Source organism: Osmia bicornis, chromosome 4 (assembly GCF_907164935.1).
Source record: "Osmia bicornis bicornis chromosome 4, iOsmBic2.1, whole genome shotgun sequence".
Classification (NCBI taxonomy): Eukaryota; Metazoa; Arthropoda; class Insecta; order Hymenoptera; family Megachilidae; genus Osmia; species Osmia bicornis.
The window spans coordinates 9,360,128-9,382,471 of NC_060219.1; the positions used below are offsets into that span (position 1 = coordinate 9,360,128).

Genomic DNA, 22,344 nt, shown 5'->3' on the forward strand with positions numbered 1-22,344 from the left:
ATTAAATTCAATCGGGGATCCATAAAAGCTCGCTAATTGAACAACGCTCTGTTCTTCAAAATAAAAGGAAGGAGGAGGAAATCCTTTACAATTCTCGAAATTCGTACGACCCTTTTTATCGATCACGAGATACGGGACCATAATTTCGGCCAGCAAGAAAGAATTGATTCCCCCGACCGTGTGCATTCGATCGTGCAACCCCCGAAGCGAGAGCTGCAAAAACAGTGCGAATCGTCGCTGGCAAATTTACCGTGGCTGTTTTATAGACGCTATTTGCACTGCGGGGGCACCAGAGGATTACAGTACGCGAGGTTCGAGAAAAAAGAGAAAAGAGAAGAGGGAGAAAGAACGAGCCGACAAGGACGCAAAGCCGTGCACCCTGTTCACCCCGTAATCCCGCTGCATTGCTACCTACACTACAGCTCAAAAGTATTTTATCACACGTCAGACGAAATAAATATTTGTTTTTATTAATTAAAACAATCTAGTTGCGACTCCTAACTCGAAATTTTAATGTAGGATATTAATTTGTATGGAAATTGTAAAATTATACAGCATGAATTTGCACTCTACTTTCTTTTAATGGAACTGCATATATTTTTACACAAGTCAATGTCAAAAAAATTAATATTTTTGTACGAAATATTTTACTTTAAAAATATCTTGAAAGCTATTAAATTTTGTTAACATTATATCCCATTTCAAAGAATGGATTTATATAAAAATTTATTGCCTTACCCTGTACAAGTATATTTTGTGCGTGCGAGTTGAAGGGATGGAAAGGAAGGCAACGGTCGCGATTGCCATCAAGGGATGAAAGTTTCGCGTCAACTCTGAGAGCCGGACTTGCTAAGCGGTTTCGACGATTCGTTTGCGCGCCAAGTGGACATGGTTGTTCCTTTTTTCGATGGAACTCCCTGGAACCAAGGAGTTCCCACAGACTTTTCGTTTACTTTTGCTAATTTACCTCGGAGAGTGAAACCGTGACGTGATTACCAGCAAGGGGAAATTTATGTTTAATATTTCTTTCGACTGGTAACTTGTGAAGTTGAAAAACATTCTTTCCGACGAGTAATATTCTTTGTTTCCCAAAGTTCTTTCTCTTCGAAGAACTAACGGTTTGGTTGTTTTTTTTTTTACATAACACCTATCGTCAAAGAGTTAGAATTTGATCATCCTCGTATAAAATCATCGTGAAAATTTTATTACGGTGAAATTTATACGATCACAATCAAAATTCTACAATCAGATCTGATTAATTGCTCGAGAAACATGATGCTCACCTGGTGATAAGTTGATGCACCCTCGGCCATTGACCCCGCGACCTCAGGATCCTGACCGTTCCCAGGAGCGACGATCTATGCGATGGCGAGACCTCCATGGCTTTGAGATAGTACTTCAGGGAGGGTAACCATTTACCTGAAGAGACGAAGGACAATTTGGTGTGAGTAGAAAGCGGAGAACGTACCGCGACGCTATTACAGAGCAGAGTTTCGTTCTTGTTCCGCTACTCCAAACTGCTTTAACCCGTACTTTCGGTCGTCGCTACGGGGACACCGGCCTTCGTCCTTCTTAAAACAGGTTAACTGTCCTCCACTTACCATTCTGGTGCAACCAGGACGCATATTCCGCGAGATGGTCAGGACTTCTCGGTTGCAATCGAACCACGTGTCTCAAAAGCACCCCTGCGGCTGGACCGGTTGCCAATCTCGCCAAAACTAAATAAGCGGGGGTGTAGGCTGGATCAAGAGACACGCATTTTTGTAGCATCCGTATGCACTCCTCCGTTCTGTTCGTTTTCCTAATTAACAGAAGTAGAAAATTAATAAATAACAGCTTCAATTATGTTAGGCTGTTTCATAAATAAAATTTATAGTCGGTATTGTACGGGGATTTTCTAAAGCAACGCGTGGATGGTCGAATGGTGTTGTGTTAGCTGCGTGCACGCCTCACCCCTGCCGTCAATTAAACTTTAATTCATCAAGCCAGAGACGTTAATTAAACTTTAATTCTGACCTTACCGCCAGAATTACCTTGCCACGCTAAATTTATCGCATAATATGTACTTCGGTATACCGCGATGCACCATTAATAAAATAGGATGCGCTGAATTCGAGATTCTTTGGACGGCTTTGTTTATTTTGTCTGATGGAAGACTCCATTAGACCACCGGGTATTCAATGCTGCTGGATATTTATCCTCGATTTCGCTTTCGTTTCTCTTGCGTACAAAAACCTTTTTCACTATTTTCCCGAACAGACCAGTTAGTCCAATTAATGCGTATTCCAGGTAAGGGAGGTTTTACAAATGTTTAATCGTACCGCAGAAAAATTTTGTTAAACGGCCATAATTCTTATGGCGAAAGTAAGAAATCAATAATTCTTAAATCTGCTGTTAAGTTATTACTGACCTGTAGAGCTGACCAAGATTATAATGAGCGTTCACGTGTCCTGGCTGAGCGTGTATCGCTGCCAAAAAATGTTGCTCCGCTTGATCACCCACAGTGAGTGTTCCGAGGTTGTTATGCGCGCTGGCGTACGTCGGCCACAGCCTGTAATCAAATAAACGCCGCTTATTTACAATGTGATTAATGATCCGAGGAACACGGTGCATTTAATCGGCAAGGTAATTCCGTTTCACGTGTGGTATACGTGCACGTGTAATAATTGGCAATCGAGTCGAACGCTGAAATAATTCTCATCGTTTCTCGGTATCCTTTTTCAAATATTAATGCGCGGAATGTAATAAACATACAAATGGATAACGAATTGCTATTAAATATTTTAAACGGAATAATAAAATTATTGCAATTCAGAGCTAACGATACATTACTGTCGGAAAATGTCCCGGTGTGAATTCCGTGTTTAAAAGAACTTTGGAGATTTTCATTTAAAATTTATTACCCTGATAATATGCAGCTATAGAACACTTTAACTTCCTCTGAAAAATCTAACGAGTCCCAGTGGCTTTAATATTATCGCCAAGTAGCAAGGGTCAATAACAGGTCCGCCTTTCTACCTTGCTACTCGTGCGTCCTGCGGTACCCAGTTGCTCGCGAAATTGTCCTAGTTTTTCAGGTTCAAACTAAAATTTTCAAAAAAGAAAAAACGGAAAAGTGACGAACAGCAACGCGGCATGAATCTCATGACAGTGACAAAGTGTAGTGGCGAGCTCGTGGTTTCGACGCAACACCGTGGACGAGGATTTAAGGATTACCAGCGTACACGCGTCACTGTGGACAAATAAAAGGCGAACACGCCAACGCGAGAGGTAAATTAGTTAATTCCTTCGCGCGTACCGCTTCGCGTTCCTCGACCGGAAATTACATTTCGCGGAAGGTTCTTTGGTCTTTTATTGGGTGCTCCATGTACCCAAGCGATCCGCTAGAAACAGATACTTTGCAATAATCTTTAGGAAAGGAAATTAAATGATGCTGCATAAAATGAATTAGGTGAGAACATTTATAGGTACATTTGATTCATATTTTAGCTAATCTATCGAATAATATGTTGACAGTCAGAGGGGAAAATTTCATCAGGGTAGATTATTAAGAATATAATCAGTTAAATTTTCAACATTCTAAAACGTATTAACTTCTCTGACTCGCAATTTGACATTTGATTTTCATCAAATATTTAACTTTAAGTGTTTGAGGAAACAATTCTGCTGTCGGTTAATTCTATCGCTTCCGTTTCTACGAATCCAATTTAGAGGCAACGTGGTTAGCGAAAATGCATCACGGCAGAAACACGTTCTGACAAAACTTTCCTAACTTCCGACAGGAAACGTACATCCTCGCAGCGATTCTTCGAAAAAACGCAATTCCAAGCGGCATCGCGCAAGGATTAAAGGACACTATTAAATTTCCGCAAAGTAACGACGCTATTAAGAAGGCTCGATTTTTCAAGGAAAACAGTCTTCAAGAAACTGAATTAAACTTTCTTATCGACAATCACTGCTTCTTGTAATTTCAACGGAATCAAAGAACAATGTTGCTTCTGACCATCAACGTCGATGCATATTAAATAGTAAACTTAGGGAAACGAATATTAATCTTTCGTTTAATCAAGGAAAGTTTAATTTGCACGGAAATTAGCTGCGACTTCTGATGGAAAACTATTAAAAGTGCATGATTGATTGTGTCAAAGTTATATCACAAGAAATTAACATAATCATTGTAAAAATTAACATTGTAAAAAAAAAGGTTCTCCAGCGATAGAGAGAAAAATTTTTGTACAATTGACTTCGTATTAATCTCACAAGCTGTTATCGAATGAAAATTAAAAAACGTTCGATTTATAAAAAAAAGGGGGTAGGTGTTAGTGAACACCATGTACAGAATTGATTTTGTGGCCGTTTGTAAATATAATGTTTCGCCAAAGCGTTTTGCAAACAATCTCGTTTATACCATAGTACTCGACCTATTCGTCATCATACACACTCGATATTTTTTATTCTTCCTCCATTTTTGAAAATCCTCGCAGGAAATGAACACGTAACAATCGGTGAATGCGCTCACGGCACGCAACAACACGCCAAATTCAATTAATTCACTTATACCATGGTTCCTATTCACGTTACTCCCTTTTGTGCTGGAAACAAGCGCTCTAGCGTAATGAAGTGTTACATTTAAACGATCGCGGACAACGATACATAATTAGAAAGCGAAGGAACCCGTGAACAGAGGCGCGGGTCACGAATAAATGGTCCAAAATGGGACCTCTTTAAATCACCGTTCCAACGTTCAAATGTTTTTCCCGCATGCTGCAACCCTGCGCGAAACTTGCAGAAGTTTCTGGGCTGAGGGCAGCCTCATAGTGTACGTCTAAATTGCTCGTAAGCATGAAACTTTGTACTTAATAAAATGTCACTTGCACCGTTTCGGCTGCAATCCTTCCCCTTCGTGACACATAGTCACCTACAGCTTCGAGGTTTCGTAGAAGGGTGGCTGAATTTTGGTACCAAAAACGTAATTGCCAATTGAAATCAAGCCATACTCTCTCGAAATGAAAAAGGAAAAGAAGAAGAAAAATATCCTCTGACGCAAAGAAATTCGAACCTAAATGATGTTGCCATTTGGTCCCTCCCAAAAGAAAGAAAAGGAAGAAGAAGAAAAAGAAAAAATGAAGTTACTTTCAGCAGCCATGTGGTCCCTGTATCCCTAGCCTCGTGACATCTGTAACAGCAAATGGAGTTGGTCGAGATGGTAGTCGAAATGGTGCGGTCTTATCGGAGTAATATTCGATATTAAGGAGGTCATCGGTGATGATAACACACGGGCCGTCTCGGAATATTAGAGGAGAAGAGGGCAACAGAGAGGCGGGAAGAGAAGAGAGAAGAAAAAAAAGAGAAGAAGATAATCCAGAGGGTAGGATATTCGTGGATAGTTGCTTCGTAACGGTGTAACGGGTCCGTAGGGGTTGGTTGGCTGCTCAATAAGGGATCGTCGAGGTCGAAGAAAAATACGGGGATAGGATTCGCGCAAGAGTTACACAGTGAAATGAAGAAAGCGGATAAAAGGGACAGAAAGGAATCCGACGTGAGTGGATCGGGCAGCTTGGAAGGAAATAAAAAAAAAGAAGAAAAGTATAATCCGACCGGTATTCTATCCAGTCTGTGATGCATGTTCACGCTCCCGCGGCGAATCCGTTTTATTCGACGCTTTTCGCAATGGATACCGTGTACTCTTTCTTTACCTACCCATCCCTCTATTTTCTCGTTTTCGTCCTTCCAATTCCTTTTTTCTCCCCCCTCTCTCCCTTTTTTGTTTTTTCACTCCTCGAACCGAGTTTCATCTGTATTTAAGTTCCCGGGGAACGATATTGATCCCTGGCGAAATATCTCGACGGTAAGCACTTTTTCCACCCTCTCTTTCATTTGACGGTTTAAAGATTTATTGTTCCGTCGAAAATATAACTGCATGGAAGAGGAACGGAATTTATTAGGATTGTATCGAACTTCTGCTTCATCGTCGCTAGACTTGACGCCTGTCACCTGTACTCCACTGATTCTGCTAGCGCGAAACGTCCAGATTAAAATTGACGAATCTGCTGTTCAACCGATCGACCGGATTGATGTCCCTGATTCTTGTATTTCACCGAACGTCTTTAATAAAAACACTATATCTCTTTCGTGTCATCATTTCATATTCAAATTTCTGTATACATCGACGAAACGCAAACAACTTGGATCGATTTTCTTAATCGAATGGATCGTTCGACGAATCCTATCTGCCCGGGACACGAATTCGCGTGGGTGAAACGAAAAAAGGAAGAGAGTATGTTCGATGCATCGCGCGAAGCACGAAACGAAATTCGCGCTGATCGCATTGCGGCAAAGTCGTTGCACCGTCTTAAAAAGAAGACACTCGTCGAACCATCTCCTCTCCGTGTTTACTTGCACCGTTCGAAAAGAGGATTGCCGAGGAACGCGTAGCTGGGATAAAACGGGATCCTCGAAAATGTCGAGGTAACGCGTTGCTTGAAATCCACGGAACGAGCCTGACGGATGGAAGGATGGTTGCATCAAAAATCGCGACCTCTCGTCCGGAATTTTACATAGTAATCCAGGCTGATAGTGAACGCGCAGGAGTGCGTTGTTAAAAATTAAAACGCGAGATGCACTGTTTGCCTCTGCGTTCTGTCATCCCAGATCGACCCACATCGCGAGATATCAAAAAGTACAAATACGAATGCAACAATAGTTTTTTATTTATGTAAATATAAAGGGTAGAAAATTGAGCACTCTTATAAATATCAAGGTTTCCAACAGCATTTTGTACCTTCTAGTGTGTTTCAATGTTTTTCGAAGGGTTTAAAGTTGGAATATATTCCGAGAGAAACGTTTCGTGTTATTGCCGATGATCCGAACGGAAAAAGAATAATTCGGAAATGGACGGATGAAAACGTTTCGAACGAGTCACTCAAACGAAGAGGATTCTCGATTTAAAGTAAACGCAAGTACTCTCGCGAACGAGCTTAAAATAGAAACGCGAAAGACGAGGCGGTTCTTGAGAGCCGTTCGGACGCGGAAAATCGTGGTCCGTTTGAAAGACTTTTTTAATAAGTTCAATTAAAGGCTACTAACTACGAGTTTCGAGTGAAAACTCCGAGCAGAATACTCCTTTCCACATTCCTTTTTTCCCCTCGTTTATTTTCCTCGCGGCAAATGGTCAAACATCGCCGCTGAAGAAGGCATACTTTCCTTTTCACGGATAACTTCACGTTTTTGTACCCTTTTTGAATTAACGTTTACCCATTGAAACTAATCTTATTTACAGAAGAATTAAAACCCATCTTCTCCACGTTTATCATTTAAACTAATTGAACCGCAGCAGGCGATTTCGCGCTGAATTGACCGAGGTAAAAATGATTTATTTCTTAAGTGGTGTAACGTTTGCATAAGAATTTTATCGTAATCCATCTTAATTACAAATTCCAGTGTCCAATTTTGTTACAGAAAACAACGCTCCATTCGTGTACACGTCATACTGTTAACGAAAGTAATCTTTCAATTTCCTTTGTAAACAATACGATTCGATTGGATTCTGTTCGATAAATATTGCACGATATCCGGTGTGCTCGTTCGATCGATACGCTCGCCACACGTTCGATTGTGGTAGCACAAAAGGCGGTAAACAGAAAAACGGAGGGCGTGCCGTCGAACTTGCGGCTCCTACGTCGGTTAATTCAACCCTCTTCGTTAAACTTTCTCATGATGCAGCCCCTCGAAAGATCCTTAAGACGCGTAGCACGCTCCAGAGAATAACTTGAGATCGAGTTAAGAGAAAATCAATCGACTGCAGTTCAGAACTCGCTGGAAAGTTCTCGCTGGTACACGCGTGCCATCAAGAGCACGGAACAGCCAAGACCGGGCGCATCAAATTCACGCTTCTCTTGATGAGCTTTCCGATGAACTTTGGAAGTGTAATACCTTTGTTAATATACTGCTACTTAAATGAGAATTTCAAATTAAACGAAGAGAAATAATTAGGGAATGAAAAAAAATTCAATTTGTAACTTGAAAAGGTGGAATATAAATTCCTGCTTTTAAATCTTTCCCTGATAATTTTCCTTCCACTCTTTTCTTCTATGAATTTAACACTCCGTTCGTTTGAACGAAACGAAATAGTTTCAATTATAGAAAATATATTAGTCTCACTGTCTCTCTCAGTTATATTCGATTTTAACTTCAATAAAACTTTGCACACCAGAAAAGTGAGCATAATGAGGTCTCTCTTTCAACAACGAAGGCTCCGGTTAAAGAGTAAAATTATCCTTCAAAGTTTCACCCCTTTGATGGTATCTTGAAAACCGTCCTGGGGGGAGAGGGATACAAAGGAACTTGTTAAAAAGAGCGTTTCAACGTTTTTACTTAAAAGCACGAAACGTTTCATCAAAGTCAACGCCAGACCCTGATACTCTTCTTTAACGGACATTCTCTGTACAAGTTTCGAGGCGACTCTATCTTATCGGCAGGAGGAAGAAAAGAAATCGATTTCTCGATGATTAAATTACTCTATACGTATATCTATCGGAAACATTTCGGTGTCTTAAACAACAAACATCGTTCGTCGCGTCATCCTCGAATGTAAAACGTTCCCAGTTCTAAACTCAGCGAAAACTAATCAATCAACACGTTTAAAGTTTCTTTGAAAAGTTTTAATCAATGCCGCTTCTGCCGAACGTTCCGTGTGCAGGAACAGTAAAGGTTTCGCGAATCAGCTCGGCACGAAGTCCTTCCGCAAGATACGATCATCCGCAATTTAAGAAATTGTGTCCATTAAAGCTCGTTTTGCTCCTTTCTTTCGACGATGCAATCGTATTTTTTTGTTTCGCACAAGTGCTGCGGCAATTCACTCCCGGGACCGTGGAAGAACAAAAGTTCGACAAGGAAAAGAACAAATCGTTTTCTTTGACTGATCGAAGGAACTGAGGTCATTTGGAAAATTCTTTGCTATCCTATTTTTCTTCGACATCAAAGTAATGAAGGAACTTTTGGACATTTGGTACGTGGAATGATTTGCTCGTTTGGCATCCCCACTGCAATGATTTGAATAGCAAAATTTGCTCTCTCCCAATGTAATCATGTAGTAATAGAATAAAGAATGAAACAGTGACAATAACGCGTTACTGGCTGTTCGTATTCAACCGCTATCGAACCCCTATATCATCGTAGAATATGAATATATCATTTAGTTTTCGTTTCATTGAATATTCAACTATCTTCTCTTTTATGAATAAACATTCAATTATTACTTTGTTCAATTTTCATCTGTCATCGGTTGACAGATGACACATTTTCACCCGTTTCTTTTTCGTTCATCGAGTATGGATCATTGAAATCGTCGTTAGTCTCAAAGCATTCTCAAATAAGATGGGAAACGGGTGTTGTCGAAAAGGGGATGGAAGTTGGAACGCGTCTGGTCGGTCTCCGGAGAGGGTCACAGAGAAACCTCGATATTTACACGTCAGGGGGATACAATCCCGGCAAAGCACCCACAAGGGTGTCGCGCAACACGAGTGTCTCTTTATTGGATAATAAATAACTTGTTTCATTTATAAGAAGAAGATAAAGCACGCGCGAGGTGTGTTTCTTCCGAACCGAAATGTACCGTATTTCTTCCGAAACATAAACCTACAACGTTTAAATAAGGAATAGATGTATTTTTAACTTTAACATGATGATGACTGGGTCTTTTCTGATCCAGACACGCTGCTGTCGGGCTCCTCTAATCGACGAATGACGCGGTTTCATGAAGATTAAGTAGAATACGTCAGCCATACGCGAGACGGTATTATGTCTGACTTATAAGAGGTCGTATCACTTAAACCGACGTAACCTTCACCTCTTTTTCGCGGAATCGTACTTTCATGGATCTTCATTAATTCCGTCGACGCACAGTTTGCAAATGGACGCGAACAATATGCGTCACTATGATGCCAATATTCGGGAAAACTTCCTTGATGGCAGTTCCACGTAGTTCGGTTCTTGCAGGATATCCCGTCGTAATTTTCGATAGACCGAGTTTATGGTTGCAGCGGATCGTAAAGTTAAGGCAACGACAAAGCTGGATAGCGAGGACAGAAAGCGGCAGAGATAAAGCAGCAATGAAGAGGAAGGGACTCGGTTGGTCGTATAGCAAATCCAACTTCCCATTATACAGCCATAATGGTGTTCTACGCGAGGTTATTGCTGGTTAGAAATCATATTGAAATACGAGACTGTTGCTAATAATGATTTTTAATATCTGCTTCGTCCTTTTTCCTCTCTTTTATCGTTTACTCTGATCATCTCAGAAAACAAAATTTTTTAAATTTTAAATATAATTGATTTCAATTTCTAATTTTTCTAACATGCATAACCCAAAATTTCACGAAATTTAGTGCTTGAATTTATCACCTCTTCGATGGCTAATGAGAAAGAAGAACCGACAATTATCATCGGCTAAATGGAGAACCAACCCTTTCTCTGAAAGCATTACCACAGGTAAATAGATCATTGTAGTTTTCGAATAATGATAGGAGCATGTTCGCTGGTATTAGGAAAGACCGACGAACGCGTCATGTTGTAGATTGGTATTGTTCATCCTCCGGAAATGCTGATGAATAAATTGGCCACAGTGTTTCTACGATGCTCTACCACGATCCTACATAGCCTCCACACATTTATCGTACATACTTGATGTTCGTTTTGCATGATTCCATGGATACACGTTCGCTGATTATTATCGTTCTTCGTAATCGGTCAGAAAAACAAGACGATTGAAAGTTCGTGCACATGTTGCTATTTAACCCGTTTTGTATATTCATGCGTGGCAGAGGAAATACTTTAATATATTCAGCGTTTAACATTTCAACGGTTTTCAGTCTTTATTCATCCGTTGAAATGAACCCCCGGAATATCATGAATTCGGATCACATCATACCGCGGAATAATTATTGCTATCAACCCTCATGAATATTTATCGCTTCTTTCATATTATGAAGATTAAGTTTGTTCAATTCATCGTTATTAACTCTATGTAGTTTGGAAAATACTTTGCTGTACTACGCTTTTCTATATACTGCAATGGTTTAAATTAAAATAAAGTATATGTCAACATAAAACCTTAACATCTAACTTAACTATGTAATAAACGTTTGAAATTCTTCCCTCTACGCTAGTGCCTCTAAGAAAATTGAATTTCCTACAGGCAGACGGTTCTGGACACCTATATCGCCTAGTGGATGGCTGAACAGTTAAATCGATAAACAATAAAACTGTGTGCATTAGTATCTCGCAGCGAGAATATACTTCTCATTCAGCTGAGTCGTCTACTTCGAGCCACGACACAGGCGAGAATTTTTATTGCGGATCAACGTATTCGATGGATCCTTCTCGCACTTGATTTACTGCAACGCCGACTGTATATCTATGCGTCGAACGGCCCTCGTCGATTCACGAGCCTCGAATAATAGTAAAACCGGGCCGTCGTAAAATTGCAATCGCATAATGCATTATCGCGAATAGAAGACCGCGTAACACACCTGTAAAACTTCCGCCAGCTTTATACATGTTTCGTTCGTCGTCAAACAATAATAACGATGGCAAAACCCCGCGTCACGTTTCCCCGTTTTCCTATCTTTCGTTCTACTGGATCGTAAAACATTCATCGACGAAAACCTTTGTACACGATTCACCGTTGGTAACAGACGCGCGTCACCACGATCTACCTTGACTTTTTACTGCGAAATATGTTTGACATTAACGCGAGGGAGCACACAAAGGTCCTTGATACGAACGTCGATACATCGCTGATGCTTTTGCAGCTCTTTAATTAGCGACCGGGACAAAGTGCAAAGAACTGTCGTTAGATACGTTCGCTTTTCGGGAAATGCCAAAGGTTTTAATTGTGTTATCGGATTTTCTGTATTTCTGTTGCTAATGGGGAAATAAACTTGGTACAACTATAGAATTTTAGCCACTGCAAGTGTCAAAGTTCTCTATCGCCATGTCTATAAATTCTAATCGCTGCAGGTGTCGAAGTAACTCAATGTGCCTTTAAATTTTGTGTTAATAGCAAGTGTTAATAATAGATTCGAAACGCAATCAGAGGACGTTTCGTGGAAAACAAGGAGAAAACGAGGGAACTTGCGCGAGAATGTGTCTTTTTGAAACGAAGGCAGAGAAGAAGATAAAGGACGAGGAAGGAGAGGAAACGTCTCGGGAAGACGGACAGGTTCGCGACGAATGAAAAGCAAACACGAGCAGCATCGTTCCTCGATTCTGCCGGCATTTCATCGACTCGCTACGTATTTCTCTCCGTCCAACCCCTTTTCCATTCTTCCCTGACAATTCTCCAGACACCCGGAGCCATTGCTCCCGCGAACGCAATAACAACTGCGAGCACCGCCGCGAAACGACTTGCACACCGGCGCTCCTCGAGGAACTCCGACGCCCTAGCAGAGGCACTCAATTATTAGTGGCGCACAGACCGGGTCAATCTCGGGCTACTTTAAATTACTTAGCTGATGCGCCGCTCCCGTTGGGTCGGCAACTTCAAGCAATGTCTCCTCGGGGAAATTTCGAGCGTCTGATCGAAAACTAATTCATCCTGCTGGCACATCAACAAGGAAAAAGATTTGCTCGTGTGAAATATACAAAGTTCTAAGCAACGTGATTCGAAGACGATGAACATTGATCATAGTAAACATCGTCGGTTGAAATATGTTTTCTTGAATTTCAAAGAATTATCATTGAAAGTATTATTTTTAAAAAATCAAACATACTTCAACTACTTGAAGGTACATTCTTCTTCTAAAAAAAAAAGAAGCAGATTGAAAATTGCTCTAATGAAGATAAAATTTCAAGTTATTCTTACCATTTGAAAAGAATAATTCTCTAACGAGCTGCGGGAACGATATGTACGAATCAGGTGAAGCGGAGCGGGTCAGCGAAAGAGGAATGCTCGAGCGTCGATTTGCCGAGCGAAACAAACGTAGGAAATTGGCAGTTAGTCGAAGGTTCAATTTTTCAGAGTTAATACCGCTCGGTTGGAGGAAGCTGTGCGTCGAGGGGATGCGGAGCGAGGAAGAAAGGCAGAATGGAAGAGGACGGTCGTCGGCGTGAGCCTAGGAAATGAGATCTACAAGCGACCCAACTGGACCAACGAGAATGCACCGTCCAAGTACAATTTTCATCTGGTTGCAACCGTCCTCTCGCCTGCATCGTTTCTACTCTCTCTCTTTCTCTTTCTACCCCCCTCTCTCACTCTTTTTTTTGTTACCATCAATCACGTTCTCCTCTGTGTTTACCGGATTGATTGCATTCTCTCGGGCAAATATTACGTTATTGTGATGAGACTGATGATTAGCAAACGAAAGGGGATGAAACCGGGGATTATTATTGTGTATCAATTTTGTTTCCTTGTAATGTTGCAATTCTCTGGTGAAAGATAGGAAATTTTGTTCGATATTTTCTAACAATTTCTGAAAGTGTATTTATAAAACGAAGTTTCACATATAAATCTCTTTATCCTATAATTTTCAGTTGTTTCTCCATATAGAATTAGTCTCCGTTTCTACCGACGCGACGCTTTGTACAAGAAATCCAATTTCATTTAATCTGATGTATCTGAGATAACCGTGGACGCAGTTACAGTTTCACACCTCGTACAACGTTGATCGAAACCTCAGCACTGTACCTTTTTTCTATGTAGAAATTCCGTGAAATTTCAGTCGCGTCTCGCTCGCTGAAATCCAATTATATCCGCATTAAATCGTTCCCTGTTGCGAGTAAACGCGAGTCGCGCGAACGGGAAATAAATCTCGCCGCGTAGGGCCTCGTTAGTGCGACGAAACGAAGGATTTTTACAATTATATCCGTGATATATGCGCGTCCAGTGTTGCATTTGCACGCCAGGCTTTGTTCACCTTTGTTTACGTAACGATCGAACAATTTGCGCGCTGAAACAGGCCGAAGCTTACAACCCCGATCGGCCCATAAATATCGCCCGATCGAGAGACCGCGCGATCGCGAATTAAAGCTGTCGATGCTTAGATTTGAAGTCGAATAATGGCCTGGCTCGAAAAATAAATCGATGACTTTGATATTTATCGCGCGAGCTTATAATTATTACTATCGGACGATCGGATCGAAACGTTGTTGCGTCGACTGCACGTTGTTGAATCGCGAAAATATAAAGCCACTCGGGGACGGTAAGTTACGCGAATGAATGAATAATACCGTGACGGTGATAAAATTTCACCCGACAGAATTGCTGAACAGGGCTGTGTATCGAGAAGATAAATCGTAATTCTAAACGAAGGAGATCGTCGAAACATCAAAGCGAAACTCGAAGCTGAACTCTATTCCCGTAGTCGACGATCAGTTCATCGTAGAAACTCTCTAGCACCCTATTCAGTAATGATCGATGCCGTTTCGAGCTTAGCTAAGCGCGAGGAACGCGCTCGACCCGGCCAAAGATAGCCGGCTTTAGTACGCGCTGCATTAGCCCCGTCCGTAAGAAGTGGCTTGCGGTTTGCTGAGGAAGAAAAAGGTAGAAGAAAGAGGGAAACCGAGTGAAGACGGGATAGAGAGGAATAGGTAGCACGAGTCGAACAGCAGGAAATAGACGAAGAGGAAAGAAAGAAGAAAGAGAAGCGAAGCGGTTACCACTTCATCTCGTGCACCGCCGCCCAACCTGTGGCTAATTAATGCACTTTTGTTGGCTTCCTGCGGCCTTGGTCTGGCAGTGCGCGCACTTCTTCATGGCGCAGGAAATTTCGAAATGGTTCAAGGGAATGGCGCGATATCGCGGTTGCAACGCGAACATTTTGCGACACTGATTTTACTTTTTAGGACACTGGAAATCACGTCCATCGTGACGGATGTTATTTCAAATGACTGAATAATAAATTAATTAAAAGAATCAATTTCCGATGACACGAAATTAACACCTTTGAAACTTGTCTCAATTTATTCGATCGAAAGATTGGATAGCTATTATAATAAGGGTTGCTTTCCACAACCGGCGAATATCGATGCTTTGAAATCTTAAAAGCGAATATCGAATTCTCTATGAATTATTAATTCCAGCTCGATCAAATTGCTTTCCGTATGAGGCGTGGATTTCTTTGACACTCGAAAAGACTCTTTCGAATATAATTTTTTCCTCGTGTCGCATGCTAAGTTAGCGGAACCTTTCAAACCGAGCTATCAGCATTTCGATCGGTGTTTTTCAATTAACCTCGATACACGTACGAGCGGGCTCTTTCATTAATAAACATTGCCCATCCCAGTAGATAGACGTCACAAAAGAATTGCAACACGACCAGAGCCGTGCGAAGATTATGAAAGTGTTGGCCGATTAAAATTCTTCAGCCTTTCGTGCTCTTGTGAAGCTGGCGAATCTATTCTTTCCAACTTGCTGTGTCCTCTTCGTCTCGATATCCATGCTGATGAGAATGCGCCTCCTCGTTTCAGAATAGAGCATGTCTGTGTCCATTCGATAGGAATCTCCTCGTTTACAATGGAAGCGCGTATTCATGAGTTCCAAGTTGATTTCGAACTTCGTTTCATCTTTCATGAAAGATGCATCTTCGTCGAATCATCTTTGATACAATTATTTGCAAAGCACCCATTTAATGACGAACGAGACGAGTTTTTGAGAAAATGTAATCAAAAAATATTGGGTGACCGAAACGAAGAAGGTTACAAGTGGCTTTTAATTTTTTCACGAATTAATCACACCCAAATTTTGATCAATGTTTTCCTTCCAAATTGAACTGCAATTCAAGAATGACGAAATTTTCAGAAGGCCGTCTGGCCCGTTGATAACGAATACGTCAATGTTCAAATTGATATTTGCACTTCTCCTGTTTACATATCTGGAAATAAAAGTGAGAAAATTTCGAAACCTTTTCGAATAAAATCTTTTTCCGCTAATTTAATTTTTCCTCTTCTATTCTTTTGTATGAAAAAGTTCCTGTATGAAGTTTTATTTAAAATTTCCATTTATATCACTTTCTATCCAAATCGGAATAGATGTTGAGTTTCTACGATCCCGTTTCGTTGATTGTTCCTGTTTGCTTAATCACATTTTTTGCGTGTAAGTATGACAATCTACATTGCTTTCCATCTAAAATTACTCGTTAACCAAATATTATTCTTCCATATGATGGGGTATTCTCTACTTTCAATGGTACCCGTTGCTGTTCGTTTTCTTTTCATCCCCAGCGCATGTTCAATCGCAAAAATATGATGTCTGCACTTTTTCTTCCCCTATCCATTCTTCTCGCCTTTTCTTTCAAATATACGATCTACTTTTTGAACACCATCTATCAAAACTACCAAATCACCTCATTTTTTGCTGTTCCTTTTTTTATACGACAGATGGGCGTGAAGGCTTAAAAGAGATCTTTGAATAGTGGTTTGCTGAGGATGAACGACGACAATGGGGTAAGTGAATTTCACGGAATTTCTATACAAATTTTTCAACCCTCAAAAAGCGAAACCGAAATTTTACTAATTTTACTAACTTGTACGTACTCAATTTAACAACAACACAAATTTATGAAATGTTTTCATTTGCTCGATATTAATGTCGAATGCAATTAACAACGAAGTGGAATTGTCAGTTTCGATAACGATTCTAATTAATACCCGATAAAATTTAATAAACGAAAAACCTTCCGACTTGTCTCGAGTGTATTGTTATTTTCAGTGGCTCATCGATTTCGAAAAAAAAAAAAAAAGATTGTACGTGTCAAGCGTACGCAGCAACGAAATTAATTTTCAATTGTTTTACACACTTGTGCCCTGACACGACGAGTCGTCAACGCATGGCGATATTTGCATATGCGTGCGTTAGATGTATACGTATACATAGGCAGCAGGTGATTTTAAATAACGACTTGTTAGTAGAGATGGAATTGAAATATGCTGCAAGTAAATTCGAATGATTAATAAATATCTTGGAAAAAGAGGATCAATGCTTTCAATTATTTGATTATTATTTAAGAATTATATTTTAAAAAAAGGAAATTTGTAGATCAAACTTCTGAGAAATATCCTAAGAGAATAATCGGTTAACTCAATGTGACAAATATATTTCTTCCTACATCAGAACATCGTTCGAATTTTATTAATTTCCCAAGGCTACAATTACAAAATACGGTGACGCAAACGAAAGTCCAACCCACGTTCGAATCCAAAAATATTGCAAGGTTATCATCACTTAATAATAAAACCTTAAAATCACAATTTTTCGAACGACTTAACACGTCTCGTCGATTGTCTCGGGTTATTCACATGGCACAGATAAAACAACGCGCTAACGAATTTACTCAAAACCGTGAATCAAATTTTCCACCCAGCTGAAACTTCGTCTTGCTGAAATATGACCCAGGCTGATGACAAAAAAACAAAACAGAAATATAAAAAACAAAAAAATGAACACACGAAGTGGTGGCCTTGTTCGAAGGAAAAAGAGCGAGGGAACGGTTCATTGAAGCGTCGACTTCAAAAGGATTCGCGTGAACGGGGAAGTGGAATTTTCATTATCGGAATACCAGTCGCTGTCAGTAAACCTCTTACACCGCTTTGATAAACGCGCTCCTTGCCGGGCGTAGTCATCCCTCCAGCTAAAAAGGATACCAAAGGCAACAACGAAAAAAGAAACGAAACCGTTGGTACGCGACACTCGTACGATTACTTCAAGGAATAACTCTGTTGAAGAAATAACGATTCTCTTCGAATTAATCGTAACGAGAGGCAATTAAGGTGGCTCGATGTTGTAAGATCAGTTACGAAACACTGCAGGGGATCGACCGATTGAAACGTGAAAAGTATCGGTGAGTATATTAGTTTATACAAGCTACCAATGACCGTCTGTTTTCTCAAATGATCAGAAGTTAAATTAATTCATCCGAGACAAGTTCAAAGATAGAAGCATTTTTGTGAAGCATTTTTTGTGCGAGTGTTTGTAAAGATAGTATTCGTATCTTTTGTCCATAAACACCCAGTCTGTGTTCTTAAGATTTCATTACCACGGAAGAAAATTATTTCTTTAGTTAATCATGTCTGTTTGCCCATCTCTTTAACCTGTTTCCTCTCTTTACATTCTTCGGTAAACATTCGTCTCGCTGTGTCAATATTTTTATTTTTCTCCAGCTATTTATCTTTTTAGTATTTGACTTAGCGCGATGTATCCTAGAGAAAGTAAGTGCTCGAGATAGAAAAAAGTGGCGCCATTTGATTCCCAAACCCTTAATTTCTTCATTCAATTTTTCCACTTTTGACGATTGAAAATGTCTCAACTAAAATTCCCGAATTCTCTCGAAACTTCCGGAAGAAGGAGAGAAAAAAAAAATGTATAAGCCTTCATTTCCGTTGGTGAAACTTCTTTCAAGCTCCCTACACAATTTCACCCCCCACTTGCCAGAACGCATCCCAGCCCTTTCAGGTGAAATCTCTTGAATCCGGTGAAAGCGTGTCTCTATTTGCTGGCAGCGTTTTCGAAAGCTTCTACATGAACTGCGTCGCCGCTAAGAGGCCGGTGACGTCGTATTTCCGGTGCTTTCGAGCGGAATGCGCAACATCGACGTGTACAGGAGGGTTACTTACCAAAGGGCCAGCTGGTAATGCAGGATCGCACGGTTCGGTTGCGACATGTCCCTGAGGAAGTTGGCGAAGTTGTAGTGCATCTTGGCGTTGTGCGGAAGAGACCGTAGACCAGCTCTGCAACAACAACGTGTTAAGGTCAGATGAGACGTCTCGATTTTTCTTTCGTCATCAACGTTTATCCATTCTGTTGGTCACATTCGAAGCGAATCGCTTCCGCGCGACTTTAGCTTAGCTGGTTTATACACGTGTACGTAGGTGCAAGCGCCAGCCTGGCGCTATGCCAGCCGCGTTGTTCCACTGGTGGCAGAAAAGCCTGACGTAAATCTTCCTCGAATTACTTTGCGATTCGACGAATTTAGAACCCACCCTCCCATGAATACGGCTGCACGAACTAACCGAGAGGAAACTTCTAGCGATAATTTATCCTATTTTTTCTTTTTTTTGAATATCGATGATTTATCGAAGAATCAGAGATAAGCAGGGAAGAATTGTAGAGTAACGTTAATGCAGAACAAATTGACCTGAATTAAGAGGGATGATTTTGTAAGAAGAGAACTTTGGAATAGAATGATTAGAGAAAAGGGAAGTTGGATCGAAGGATTAGAACAAGAAGGTATGTATTCAGATCGAAAGATCCAAAGGAAGAAATTTTAGAAGAGAATAGACTCGAAGTACAGAATTTGAAACGACAGGTATCGGAATAGAAAAGTGTAGAAATAAAGGAAGTTTCTACTAAAGGGAATTAATTTTAGATTTTGACTAACGTATCTGTCGAAGCAAGCACTGGGATTCAATTTGCTCTTCGCAAAATCAAGATTTTTTTAAATGAGAGCTATATGGAATGTTAGAATGCTGCGATTTCTTAAAAAATTTATTGCAAAAAGCGTCGACACACTTCCTGACGAATTTCTAAGGAACGAAAGGTTCATGAATTTTTCACGCGTCCCAAGAAACACGGTCGCGCTCCGAAATCTTCTATCACGGCGAAAATTCTGGATCCGTGAATTCGAAAAGATGAAATTCGTGTAAGCGCCACTTTCAATTGTAAATAAAGGAAGGCGACGTTGCGAGTTCCTTTACATCATCTTCACCGACGGGTACACGAATATGCGCGTCTGTTTCCTCAACGCGATTCGTTCTATTATCGACGCGATCGTTATCGGACCAATGTTATGACAGCCTCGGTGCACGATGAAAAATAAACTATTTGCGTTTGAACGGGTGCAAAGTTTACTCGTAATTAAAACGAAGAAAGACGTCAATGCCTTTTTTAAGATGCGTTCGACAGGTTGAAATGTGTAAAGAGACAGATTGCATCTCTAATTATATTAATTACTAACAGTTGGACGATCGATTCGAATATAGCGTTTCACTAACCTGAGCAAAGTTTCTCTTGAAGTCCAATCTCGGTTTCTAAGAACCGTTCTATAACATCCTAACAGCAGGAGTAGAACTATCCCCGTTGTGATCAGACTTCTTCTTCGGGGAATAGCCGTCCAGCTGATTTGCATCCCGTACACGACCAGTAGGATCCATCCGACACTGTAAGATTATTAGTTCTTCATTTTTTATTGATATTTATTAATATATGACAAAATATGAATAACAACCGTGTTCGGTAGAAGTCTGATTAGCAAGTTTTCGCAGCGTTTAATTTTCTGCTAGGACCCGACGGTCTTCTTTGACTTTTAAAATTACAAAGGGTGAGGATAAATTAGTAGTTACCTGGGCATGTAGAGCACCCGTTCCGCGACGACGAATCCAACGGTAATAAAAAGATTGGATGCGGGCAGGAACGGGAGTACCAGGAACATCCAACCAAGGAGAAGAGGCGGGTGCCTCTGTTGCTGAAAATGAAATGCAGGTTGTTGCGTTAAATGCGATGAAAAGAGTTTCACCTTAGAATGAAACTGTTCCCAGTTCCCGCACAATGTTGCGTTTCCCCTCTATCAGTATGCTAAATATATAATACTTTTCTCTTACAAAGATCGCAACGTTTCCTCTTACGTTTCGTTTCGTTCCTGCTTCAACTTGTTTCAACGAAAATTGAAAAACTGTGTCGTGGATCGAGATACTTCAAAGAATTATAAACGCATGGCAAACGTTTTCAAATATAAATCTGAAGAAACCAGCAATCACTGATGGTACAGACAACATAATAAATTAAAGTAGCAATGAAGGAAAAATTTAGGACGAATACTGACCCAGCGATTCAATCCACCTCTTTCCTTCCTACAATATTAATTGGGATTAATTCTCGTACCTTTTGTTCTCCCATTATTTCGAATTTCGAGTTTTACACGTAACCAGACTGCTATGTTTCTCTGTCAAAATTAATTATAAATAACATTGACTACGGATGGTAAATTTCATGAAAATTCATTATTAACCCCTTAGCATACATAGCTATCTACCCGGCGAGTAACCTCCATTATCGTACGGAACAATAATAATAATAATTTAATTAACGCCATACACGCTAAGTATGGTAAAATGATCATAACATTGGAGCAATTAAACAGCTCAGTTGTTAAAATTCCGTTCCATTGCAGAACCTTAATGACTTATGATTTATGATCAACGAAGAGACGTTTGCAAAAATTGCAATTCATCTTCAAAGTGTCACCTAAAGTACATGATGTTCCGAAAGTGATTCCCGGGAATAGAAGCGGAACAACGGGAACGAATTGGTACACATCGAGCTGGAACAACAATCGCGCACGTTTCACGTGCAGACTGTTTTTACAATTGCAGCAAACAGTATATATAATCGACGAATCAGCTAAGATCGATAACAGTGTTCAATGATACGGCGAAGATGAAGATACCAACGATACTTTTATCACTTCTCTTCTGCTCTGTTGCCGTCTCGTCGGAGATTCAGCAGCAAAAGAAATCGAATGGGCAAACAGAGAAACGGGTGGGCGTTGAAACAACAGTGAAACGGTCGCACGTCACCGATGTAGAAGCTGCTTCGAGAAATGTTCAAACGAAACGTTCTTTGGAGGTTGGACAGCAGAAATCACGAAGCAAAGAGGCTGGATTAAGCTTCCAGGAAACGGGATCAGCGCAAAAGACTTCGAGCGGAACTGATTGGGGAGGGTTGCTTCCTGACGCAGAGGTATGTTTGGATAGATCAAAGATGATCAAAGATTCGTCGACGTTGCACAGGGAATTTAAAGCACCTACACTCGTTTTATTTCACTTTAGATGTAGCGAAATCATTGTGTTGATTAATACATTCTAGATACATTGAATAAATCATGCGATACTTTCATTTTATTCAACAACGAGTCATCATTATATTTTGATCTTCGACAGTTTTTAATGTTACAAATAATTTTCAAAAGAGTTTTAATCTAGCTGACAGTACAACGTTATATATTTTCAATTTATTGCCATTTTAATTCCTATTAAAATTTATCTATGATATTATTCGAATGATTATGAAAACATTTGCAACCAAAACACAGGAAAAGGACAGGAAGAAGCAAAGTGAAGTGTCTCCGTTATTAGAATGGCTGAGAAGTCTAAGAGCGTCAAAATTGAAGTCTAACGAGCAAATATCATTGCATCGAGATCCCTATTGGGATTCCTTCACGTCAGACGACGCGAAATACACGAGATTAGACCAAGCAGAGAAACTTGGTGACAAATCAATCAACGATAATTGGTACATGTACCTGCTACCAGCCAGTTCAGAAGAATATTCAGAATCATTGGCTCCAGGCAGAAGCG

At 40.3% G+C, this 22,344-nt stretch overlaps 1 protein-coding gene across 2 annotated transcripts in view; it reads right to left on the bottom strand.

The window, feature by feature from the left end:
• Positions 1 to 22,344, bottom strand: part of LOC114874744 (protein O-mannosyl-transferase TMTC1-like) — a 147,899-nt gene that overhangs the window by 9,849 nt on the left and 115,706 nt on the right. Inside the window, exons 8-13 of one of the 2 annotated variants that reach the window (XM_029184324.2) lie at positions 20,332 to 20,453; positions 19,984 to 20,148; positions 18,607 to 18,720; positions 2,411 to 2,551; positions 1,602 to 1,801; positions 1,284 to 1,419 (exon numbers count right to left, since the gene is read on the bottom strand). In XM_029184324.2, coding sequence (XP_029040157.2) covers positions 1,284 to 1,419; positions 1,602 to 1,801; positions 2,411 to 2,551; positions 18,607 to 18,720; positions 19,984 to 20,148; positions 20,332 to 20,453 — 878 coding nt within the window. The remainder of the gene's footprint in view (positions 1 to 1,283; positions 1,420 to 1,601; positions 1,802 to 2,410; positions 2,552 to 18,606; positions 18,721 to 19,983; positions 20,149 to 20,331; positions 20,454 to 22,344) is intronic. The other variant, XM_029184325.2, reaches the window with a different exon arrangement.